The sequence below is a fragment of the Equus asinus genome, chromosome 1, assembly GCF_041296235.1.
Source record: "Equus asinus isolate D_3611 breed Donkey chromosome 1, EquAss-T2T_v2, whole genome shotgun sequence".
NCBI lineage: Eukaryota > Metazoa > Chordata > Mammalia > Perissodactyla > Equidae > Equus > Equus asinus.
The window spans coordinates 162,509,450-162,521,083 of NC_091790.1; the positions used below are offsets into that span (position 1 = coordinate 162,509,450).

Here is an 11,634-nt window from a genome sequence, read left to right on the forward strand (position 1 = left end):
GGTAAGGAGAACATGGAAACATTTTGGAGTTGTAAGGAACTGTAGAAAACATCTGCCTCAACCCTCTTATTTTCTGGTTAGGAAAATGAAGTTCTGAGTGATTATGTGACTTGCCAAAGGCCACATAGCTTTTTAACAGGATTTCTGGAACAAGACCCAAGTTTCCGGACGTCTGGTAGGCTGTCTCCCCAAAAGAGCAGGAGGTGGGGGGATAAAGCCATTCCTTTACCCTGTTTGGTTGTTAATCTTCACATCCCTGACAGACTACAGTCCAGCTCAACTTTCAAATATTTGCTTGACAGATAATGAAAAGATATTGTCGGACTATGGGACAGCCTTTGTTACAGCATGGAAGAATACTCACAACTACAGGGTCTGGAACAGCAACAAGCATCCAGCACTTGCAGAGATAAATCCAAAGTAAGCACATCCTCTGGAGATGGATAGACGTAAAATGGTTGTTTTATCAAGTGTGCCCCAATATAAAGAAAATATCTTAACTTTGATGATATTGTGAGTACCTTCAAGAATCTCCTTAAGTAGATTATAAAAGGGCTCCCAAATACAGAGGAGCAGCTGAAGACTGCTTCCCCGTTCACACTTCTTACACAAAAAGCACAAGGCATTTTTGGAAACACTCACATTTCTCCCAGCTCTTGGTGTAATTGAGAGAGGAAGCTCTGGCACATGGCAATGCTCAGTATGTGATACTTCTTCTTTCCTTTCCCCGGATCTGCACTTCAGCAGGATGGTCAAACAAGATAGAAATCTTGAAGGAAATAGCACTGGTTAAAACTGAGAGGTTATTTTAAAACATGAAGTGTGAAAAACTAAAGTTGATATTTGAACTCCTGGATAAGTGGTCAAACCTAGGTTCCACATCAGATTCTAAAATTCAACAAAATTTAATACCTGTCACAATATTGAATGTTTTCTGGGCAAAGACTTTCTCCCACATGGGCATAAAAGACATTTAAGCATGCTGTGGAGTGGGGCCATTATGAAATAACACCATCTTTATGTGAATGAAAAGGAATAGAGGCTAAGGAAATCAATTGATACAATGTGTACATCCTGGGAACTTATTTTTGAAATTAAAAGATTAAAATGATGGTTTTTTATGATACAAGCATACACTGAATGCTGTCATTTGTATTTTAAACTTTTCCTTCTTGATGAGAATTAAACAAAAATCGACTTTGTACTGACTACCATATTCTTTGGGAGCTAGGTCAACTTAGCTAGCCGGGGATGTGAATTAAGCGGTCCTGGAAAGAATGCTCCTCTCCCGCCCCACACACAAAATCTAGATGTTGATGTCATAGTAACTTGGAGAAGCATCTGCAAGGATGAGGTACTGTAGCAGGGTTTTGGAGAATATGTCTGTTAAACTTTGTATCTATCAGGAAAAATGACTGGGTTTATTATTTAGCACTAGTTTCAGTGAATTATTCATTATACTGGGCTGTAGCAGAAACTTATTGCCTTTTGAATATGGTAAAAACATAGAGAATTAAAAGGCAAAAACATTTTAAAAGTATTAAATGAAAGGGCTAATAAGAGTTCAAAGTATTTTCCTCACTAACTGCAAGGTCTGTATTCTAAAGAGTGATGAGGAGAAACAGATGTGACTTGTTTGCCTGGTGGCACTTACTGTAGTGGTGCGGAGGGGGTGGAGGGGGTGGCACCCGTCAGTACAGCATGCGGGGCCGTCCGGTCTCTTCCCCCGGTGCTGCGCACAGGGAACCTGGTCACCTCTCTAGCCAGTCTCTGCATCTGCTAGTGCCTTTCACTTGAACCAGCTCTACTGATGTTCATACGGGTGCATAAGAGGCTTAGCTGGAATGGGTTTTCAAGGATTGTCAAACAGTACTTTTAAAAATGTGTAGGTAAATTGAGGTTATTTGGATTGAAGAGAAGGCTGAAGAAAGCCCTGAAATACATAGGTAGGGAAACCATGCAGATATGATAGCCAGCAGATTTTCAATATTTTTACCAAATTAAAAACAAGAAACGATAGTCTTTGCTTGTTATCAGGGGTATAATTTAGAAATATTCCAAACTAATTGTAAGATTTGAGATCTATGAAAGCCTGCCTTCCTCTCTTAAAGATCAGAGAAGGCAGTCCTCTAACTTGCCTTAAACAGCAGGCATATTTCATCCTTTAAAACACAGCATTTCCAGGAATATGGAGAATGGGTAAATTCTCTCTCAGCTCTTTCAACCTGTGATTCAGGAATCCAGAAAGAGAGGGAAGTTGTTACGTATGCTTAATATGGCCAATAAAGAAATTTAATGTTATCTGAAAAGCCATAAATAGCATTCTGCTGTTTTTATAGGTGGCTATAGATTTCACTAGGGTCGCTTTCTTTGTTAAACATTGACAGAGAGACCTTAGAGTATGTGATAAGAATTTGGATATTTGTTGACTTCTTTTAGTGTAACTTTGATCAAGTTGCCTAATTTTTTTAATATATATATAATTTTTTCCCCTTTTGTGTATTTTTAAGACCTGCATTTTGAGTTTTTTCTAATAGAAAGTACAGATGTTCCTGATCCGTCTGCAGATCTTCATATGATCAATAGCACACATTTATAAGATAGCCAGAATCAAGATACAAGCCGGGCCATGGCTAAGTTAGTAACTCCAACCCTACCTGTCCTGGGACGCTTTTTAAAAATATTGAGGCTTGCCCCACCCCAGAACAAATAAATCAGAACATCAGAGTAGCGCTAACACAAACCTTGCCACCCAAGAAAATAAACACCTGTTTTACGAGTGAGGAAATAAGCACGAGAGGCTCCCGTAACTGCAAGTGGAGAGCCGTGATCAAAGCCTGGCTTCCGGACATCACGTTCAGAGCACCGCCGCCCGGCTGAGTCATCCTGCGATGTTTATGAGACTTCCTTGTGATAACCCTGATTTGTGCCTTTACTGGTGAAAACACTCATGACCTGAACTCCAACTTTGTTTTGCAGCCACCCTTTTCAAGGCCAGTACTCAGTGTCAGACATGAAGTTAAGATTCTCACAGTGAGTATTCAGTGAAAATACTAGGAAAATTATTATGTCTGAATTTATGCCATGTGTTTCATTGCTAATTGGGAATTGTTTTCTCCACTTGATAGACTTGTGCTTCAAATAGTAACCAAATATGTGCATAACATTCTCTAGCTCAGCAGTGTGTATGTTTCAAAGTGAAAACACTGCTGTTTCATGGAGAATGGTTTGAACTAATAATAGGATTTGCCATTTTTATTCTGGTGAAGTAACTTTAGCAATCATGACTGTAGGGAGAATTAACCATACATCCTTATGTGCTTATCACTTTTTGGTTCATCTTAAACATTTTAGTGTTTCCTGAAAATTCGCATGCTTAAAAGGTTAGTAAATTAATTGATCATAACATAATAATTTAGCTTCTTTTCTCAATGCTAATTTGGGGGATGGTCATAAAATGCAGGGGGTGTGTGATTTTTAAAAATTGTACTTAACACTTCTTTCCTTTACTCAGTTCTGTTCAAAACAGTGAACGTGGCAAAAAAATTGGAAATGTCGTGGTTACAACCAGCCGGAATGTCGTACAAACAGGAAAAGCTGTTGGTAAGGCGTGCCTTTAGCCAGGAACAGATTGGAATCATAACACATTTCTCCTCTGTCCTCAATATATCACTGATAAGAACATAAAGTTTTAGAGATCTGTATATCACATAATAATACAAGGTGGTCAAATACAAAGGTGTTTTTTTTATTTTTGTCTTATTCATTAAAAAAAGTTCTTATGGCACCAGATAATATCAAGCAAAGTTCAGCAAATTTGCCACATCTGATAGAGAGTGACAGAATTTTCTGCTGAGTTCACTGTTCTGTTCCCAGGATTCAAGCTTCACGGGAGTTTTCTCCCCAATCCCTGAGCTGCCCACAGGTCTTTATAGACAGTAGAGAGCCGTGATGAAGGAGGGATTAGGAGCTGCTGTCTTCTAAGGGAGCAACACAAAATAAAGAAAATCAGTGAAACCAACAGTTCATTTTTTGAAAAGATCAACAATATTAGTAAACCTTTATAGACTAATAAAGAGAAAAAGAGAGAAGATACAAATTGCCAGTCTTGGGAATGAAAGAGGGGACATGACTCTAGATCTTACAGAAATTTAAAAAATAGTAAGCAGATATTATGAATAACTTTATGCCAGTTTTTTGACAACTTAGATGAAATATACAAATTCTTTGAAAGACTCAAATTGTGCTTAATGCTGTTAAAGTGTTAAAAGTGCCCAAAACTGATGCAATAAGAAATAGAGAATCTGAGTAGCCCTGTTAAATAAATTGAATTAAAAATTTAAAACCTGGCCACAAGGTTTTTAATTTAGTCCAGGCCCAGACGGCTCCACTTATGAGTTTTATCAAATGTTTAAAGAGTAATACTAATTTTATACAACCTCTTTCAGAAAGTAGTGGATGAGGTAATACCCCTCAGCTCATTTAATGATGCCAGTTTACCCTGATACCAAAGCCAGACAAATGATAGCCTCTTCTGCACCTAGCCTTTTCACTTAAAATATTTGGAAGGCTATTCCGTATCCATTCTAAAGAAATTTCTCATTCCTTCTTTTCTGTATTTTTAACTTTTTATTTTTATATAATTTCACACTTAAAGAAATGGTGCAGCAGTGTATAAGGAACTCCCTATGATCTCAGATTCACCAATTATTTACATTTTGCCACATTTGTTTTGTCATATCAGTATGTAAAAATAGGACCAACCTCCTTCCTTAGCTCCTGAGAGAGATTACTGACCCTTACTGAACACAGTTCAGAAGCCCCAGGACTAGGTGATTTCTGTGCCGGGGTCCTCGTAGCTCTAACATTCTGTGTGCCTAGAGATAGACAGCGTTAGAGTGCTGCTTTACAGACTCGTCTGAGAACAAACACAGGGCTCACAGCCCTCTCATTAGGTTTGCTTTATTACAAGGGAATGGAATTTGATATATAAGCATTTATTTCCATACAATATTATGCATTTGACTTATTTTGAATTCTTACTTTTTAATAGAAAAATTCTACATCATAGATTTATGATGTCAATTGTTACTTAATATTTAGCAACGCTGCTGCTATTTAAATTCTAAGGCCAGTTCTCTTCCACACTTTCTTCTCCAGGAATAGTGGGAGTATATGATTCAACTTAGTTTCACTTTAGCGTCAACTTTGGGGATAATGTTCTTTAAAATAAAACAGACCTGGGGCCGGCCTGGTGGAACAGTGGTTAAGTTCACATGCTCTGCTTTGGTGGCCTGGCGTTCATGGGTTCGGATCCCAGGTGCAAACATACACACCACTCATCAAGCCATGCTGTGGTGGCAACCCACATACAAAATAGAGGAAGATTGGCGCAGATGTTAGCTGAGGGACGATCTTCCTCAAGCAAAAAGAGGAAGATTGACAACAGATGTTAGCTTAGGGCCATCTTCCTCACCAAAAATAAATAAAATAAATAAAAATAAAACGGACCTGAGGCAGTTAGAGCTTTGTGTGTCTTCAGTAATGCAACATTTAGATGACAAAAGCAAATTTCCCTAATGCAGCCTAACCGTTCTTCCCTCTCTTGATGGTTGTCACTTATCAACTTGGATTTAGGGTACAGAGAGCACATAGGACTTTTTCACTCTCTAAGTGATTCTGATGCACAGCCAGTGTTGAGAACCGTGGGCCTCACACAGTGGGTATTGAGGAAAGAATTTGCTAAATACTTTCAGAATGCTTAGGAGAGCAGGCTCTTACACCCAGAAATTATCTGGCTTCCTTTTAGGCATTCCCATGGAAAGAGATTGTTTTAGTCTGTTTGCTTTTAAATTATTTTATTGAGGTCATATTGGCTTATAACATTACATAAAGTTCAAGTGTGCATCACTATGCTTCAGTTTCTATATAGCGTACATCATGTTCACTACCAATAGTCTAGTTTTTAATCACCTTACGTATGTGCCCCTCTACCCCTTTCACCCTACCCCACCCCCTTCCCCTCTGGTAACTACCAATCTGTTCTTATCTATGTGTTTGTTTATCTTCCACATATGAGTGAAATCATACAGTATTTGTCTTTCTCTGACTTATTTCATTTAACATAATACCTTCAAGATCTATCCATGTTGTCACAAATGGCATGATTTTGTCTTTTTTATGGCTGAGTAGTATTCCATTGCATATATATACCACATCTTCTTTATCCATTCGTCCACTGATGGGCACTTGGTTTGCTTCCATGTCTTTGCTATTTTGAATAATGCAGCAATGAACGTAAGGGTGCATATACCTTTTGAACTATTGATTTCATCTTCTTTGGATAAATAGGAAAGAGATCATTTTGAAACTAGAAATTTAAATGGTAATTTAGTAACTATTAACAAATTGATGTGTTATAGAAAATTAACATTTATTAATTAACATTGATCTTTCACTGTCTCTTAGCAAAAGTGAAGACATTTTTCCTTTTGTTTTTCCTTTCGTTTCCATCCAGGCCAGTCAGTTGGAGGAGCTTTTTCCAGTGCAAAGACAGCTATGTCTTCATGGCTTTCTACTTTCACCAGTTCCACCCCCCAGAGTCTCACTGAGCCGCCCGACGGGAAGCCCTGAGCAAGGCGTCCAGAGTCTGCTGCTGTTGCTTTCTTGGTTTAAGTGTTCCCTGTCTGTCTGCTGCTCCCAGACTGTTCCTCTTCGTCAGCCACTGGTCCACAGCAGGGTACCGTTACATCAAACTGTTTACATGGACGGTTGCCCTCTGTCTAAATGAATGTTGCAGGGTGCTGAGAAGATGAAATCACAACCATAGCAGGGATGGCTTTCCAGGTTGGGGTTTAAATTGACTACTTTTATTTCAATCTGAGCCTGATTAAAACACACAGTGAACCTTGTAATGAATTTTGAATTCTGATATTATACACTTGTTTACTTTAGAAAAGTTTTTACTTATGTAAATTGTTTTGTTTTACTGTTTGAATATCCAGGGTGGTCACTGTAATTTGTATGTGCTAAAATTAAGTTATATTACTATTTTAATTTCTCTAAGATTGGCCCTAAAATGTGCTTATAGAGTTAAGGGGTCATACAATTCAGCTCTTTGTTATTATTTTACTGAGTTATGATTTTTTGTTTGTTGGTTTTCTACCCACGAAACACATTTATCGATTCACTTCCTCCCAGAAACATGAAAGCCAGAGGTGGTAGTTCTGAGGATGGAGTATTTTGTTTCTGTTTTTAATTTATTCTTTCCCAATCCTACACACTTGCTTTGAAGCATGAAGGAACGTCACTGTGCTTTCTTCCTCTTCCTAATTGTGCAAGTAGATGCGCGAGGAAATAGCATAGTGATGGTTACAGCGGTGTTCAAGCAGTTTACCGTGAATGTGTATTTAGGGCAAGACTTTAGAAGACCCAGGTGTTAGCTTTGTCAACTCTAGTCTTTCACAAGCATTTTTTAACCCAAAGTTTGTGCCTTCTATCTCTTCTTTTGAACAGTTTTCCATTGGGTGTTTACAGACCTACAGGTTTTTTCTGTCTTACTCTTCATAAGCTTTTCAAGGCGGTTGGCCTTCCTACTTCCCTGACGGAAAATCCTCCTATAATCAATCCCTACCCCCTTCTAAAAGTATTTATAAAAGAAAAACAAGATGATTTGTAAATAATGGAAAGAAATCGCATCTTGGCTCACATTTAGAAAAGCAAGAGGCAAAAGAAGCAAACTACAGCCGTGACATCAGTCATATTTCATAAAGGACATCAGGTTTCAGCGTGGACCCTGCGTGAGTGTGCTGTCTGCTGAAGACTACACAGCTGGACCTCACGTATCTGCCGCTTGCTTTTCAAGGGGACTTTGGATGGGTGTTCTCAGGGAGTACTTACAGGGGACAGACTGCTTTTTCAGTAACAAAGGATACTTGGAAAATACATTGTGAGTATAATCTACATATGATGTAAAGAGTATTGGGAAAATGAGGGGTCTAATTAAGGAGGACACTTGATTATATTTGATTTATCCCTTCAGAAATGTTTATGTAAAAAGTAAATCCTTCCAGGGCATGTTGACATGGACAGAGGGACATAATCTAAATATCCCTAAATTTTCCAAGTTGTGTTTTAACACAAGTCCAGCAAATATAAAAGCATCCTTCCATTTGAGCATAATAACTCCAGAATTCAGTGATGATAAATCAAAGGGCTTATTGTGGAGAACTCCGTTAATTCTGCTTCTGCTAGGAAAGCTGACCTTCTCAGGAAATGTTATTTGAAGAGAGGAAAGTAATACCAAACCAAACCTTAAAAGGTACTTTAATCAGTTTTGCACTGAAACTATAAAGAATTCATTCTAACATCCTGCTGTTTCATGAGGCCAAGTCATTAGTTGGAGTGTGATAGTGTATTGGTTTGCAATTGTTCCCTCAACTGCCAGAAGTTCACAGCGCTGAGAGCTCTGTGAGGGGTTGGCCAGCACGCTGCTGCCTCCTCCTTTAGTTTGTCTGGTCTGGATGATTGGGGTAAACTCCCATCTCTCACTATTCAAAGGAGTCCCATCCACACTTTGGAATCCACTAAAATAAAAATAGTTAAATGAAATTTAACTTTCCTTTCGTATCACTGGTTCCCCATTTTAATATACACCTCAATTGAACTTTCTATTAATGTTTTAGTTGAGTTCAACTCTTAAAGTGATCGTTTAACTGACTTTCAGCGTAAAATAAATATCTCAGAAGGTAGAACCTTTGTCGTAGAAATGGTCAAAGACCATCACTCTGTTTCCTTCAGGTTCTGGGAGGGATTGGAGTTTTCAGGGAGCACAGGTGATTGTGTTGACAGGGTCTCAGGGGCAGCCAGCACAGTTGAAGGCAGGAAGCCTGACCCCTCGTCCTGGGAGCCTTCTGCTTCACGCTTAGGTGCCAGACTCCAGCTGAGTGGCCAGCCCAGAAGCAGTAGCCTCCCTCCAGTCACTGGCTCTGTGAGCCAGAGGAGCCAACGCTGGGCCACCTTCGGACATATCACAGGTAAAGGTGTGTGTTAGGGTTGGCCACACTGGCTCCAGAGCTTTTGTGACTAAGAACTGAGTATCTGTAAGTAGGCCTGAGGGAGCTAGGTCAGCAGGCTATTTCAGGGTGTGCCAAGCACACAGACTGCATCTGTAGCTTAGTGGTGGCCCCACTGCTGTCTAGGTGACTTAAAAATGACAGTAGGAAAAAGTTCGTGGCATACTTTAATTCCTACTGGGCACTGGATGACAATGACATAGGTAAGGAAAAGAAAATTAAAGCTACCACGTCCTAGGCTCGGTGAATAGAAAAAGTTGCTTGTCACCGTGAGGCATAGAGTTATTTTGCTTATGCATTTGGCTCACAGAACCAGTATGAATAGTCTATCCCCAGATCCATCTATGATTTACTAGCCCCCAAACCCTAAAACACTTCTCCTCTTGTTTTCTTTAAGAAACACAGCAGTAATATCCTTGGGCAGCAAACCAGAGCATACGACATGTTTCCTCAACCTTACCTTGCTTTTCAAGTTCTATATTAAGCAATGAATTTTTTTTTAGAATAATTTATTTTGGAAAGGCAAGAGAAAGCAAATTAGGAAAGGAGAGAAGTGAGAAGTTGTTGCAAGGCTGAGGAAGAAGGTACTTAAAATCTGAATGGAAAGTATTTTGAAAGTATTTAATATGCTAAAGGTTATAAGAGTTCTTTTACAATGGGGTTAGAATACTAATCTGCTAGTTAATAAGTTTTAAACTGAAGCTACAACATCTCCCTGGCAGACAGGTTTTGTTTTTCTTTTATGTTTTGTGGAAGTTATAGCCAGTGGTCCTTTTCCCTCCAGACGTGGTGATGAGTTTGGGAGCAGTGAGCTTCTGTAAGGGGCCGGTGGACTGATCCTGAGTCCTGATCCTAGAAGGTAGCCCGTTAGGATGGTAGCTGCCAATTGTTGCCTGTTGTTTTATGGCGGAGTTGGTTGGGGCTCTTGAGACAACATCGACATTTGCATGCTCTGACCCTGACCAGAGGGCACAGCGTTCACAGCCTTTCTACCCAGTTCCGTAGGAGCCTTTAAACATGACACAGAACGCAGCCCTCGTTGCTGGAAGATGACTGTCATTCCACATAGCACAGTGTGCCACTAAGAGTTTTTTCATTCCAAGTCTTTGGACTTCATAACATTGGAATTATTTTTTCATAATTTCCAACACTCCATAAATATTTGTCAAGGACAAAGAAAGGGAATGTGGATCTTTATTCTTTTCATATGAATAACTTTGTACACATGACTTCCTGCTTTCGTATGAAGGAGAAGAAACTAGCTCCCTTGTATGGTAACTCCAAAATTAAAAGATTGTGCACGGATAAGGGGTTGAATATATTTTGTAAAACTCTAATGCATTTGTATTTCTGTGCTGTTCTAAAGTTTACCTTTTTACTTATATTAATTAAAGATATAGGAAGTATATATTTAAATCATGTAAGTGGGACACAATTTAGGGTTTTTTCCCAATCTTATCTTTCATCAGCTTCTCACACATAGTATGCTGCTCAGATTTTTTGTGTGCAATATAAACATTTGAACATTTCAGTCAGGTACTGAGCCAGAAAAGGTAATTGAAGCTTTTAGAAAGCTTCTGTACTTAGAAAATGTTTTGTTTTCTTGAAATAGTAATAATCTATAGCTGGAAAAATAGGATCAAGACTTAATGTGTTTCGGGCCACTTGGTCATTGGTTCCTAACTTTAGGAAGCATTTGATTAACAAGTTGGCTAAGGCATTTAGTGGTTACAAAAATAGTTTAAATATTTGAGATTAAAGGCTTTCTACAGTCCCTAAGAAAGTTTAGCTTAGAAATCTTAGAAAGTTTTCTAAGGAAGTTTAGCTGTGGCACACGTTTTGATCAGAATGGTGGTTTCTCTTTGCTCTCGTAGTTTTATGATTTGTACTGGTTCTTTATTTCTGTTGTCATTTGTTTAAAAAAAAGTTAAAATTATAAATCACATCTAATCATACTGAATTGTAAAACTTCTGCTGTGTCTTTATTTTAAGGAAAAATGAGAATAAAATTATCCTGTTTGTCCTGCATACAGTTATACTTGCCTTGTCTTTCTAGAAATACCCTTCACGTTGTCAGTGTGGTTTCTGGCCTGCTTCACAGTTGGACAGCAGCGCCAGCTTCATTTATCAAGAACCCACCACACAGAATGAGCTAGAGGGCTTGTTTCTCATTTACGCTCTCATTTGGCATTGCCTACAGTGGTGCCTCAGTTTTTAAGGTGGTGACCCCACAGGAAGAGCCCCTTAGTTTCTGTGAAATGCTAAGTGCACAGGGCTGCACCAAGTACAACCCAACAGAGGTGGTCCTGATAACATCACGTGCTCACTGACAGACCCCCCAGGGGAATAGGACGTTTTTCCACCCGGACTGGTAAGCTTCAAAATAGCCTTGACATTTCCACCGAGGACTCCTGGCACATTTTCATGTATATTTCCACATACTGAGTTTTCATACAGCTCTTCTACCGAACAGGCGCTTTGGGATGTGCTTCACAGAAGAAGCAGACAAACTTCGCGCCCTGGGAAAGGACACTTCCTTGAGTGTAGCCTTAAGTTTAAG

At 39.1% G+C, this 11,634-nt stretch overlaps 1 protein-coding gene across 3 annotated transcripts in view; it reads left to right on the forward strand.

Moving 5' to 3' along the window:
• Positions 1 to 11,110, forward strand: part of AVL9 (AVL9 cell migration associated) — a 55,275-nt gene extending 44,165 nt beyond the window's left edge. For all 3 annotated transcript variants that reach the window (XM_014841084.3, XM_070511580.1, XM_044765189.2), the window contains 4 exons: positions 303 to 420; positions 2,980 to 3,033; positions 3,515 to 3,603; positions 6,518 to 11,110. In XM_014841084.3, coding sequence (XP_014696570.1) covers positions 303 to 420; positions 2,980 to 3,033; positions 3,515 to 3,603; positions 6,518 to 6,633 — 377 coding nt within the window. In that variant the 3' untranslated portion in view covers positions 6,634 to 11,110. The remainder of the gene's footprint in view (positions 1 to 302; positions 421 to 2,979; positions 3,034 to 3,514; positions 3,604 to 6,517) is intronic.
• The last annotated feature ends 524 nt before the right edge of the window (positions 11,111 to 11,634 follow it).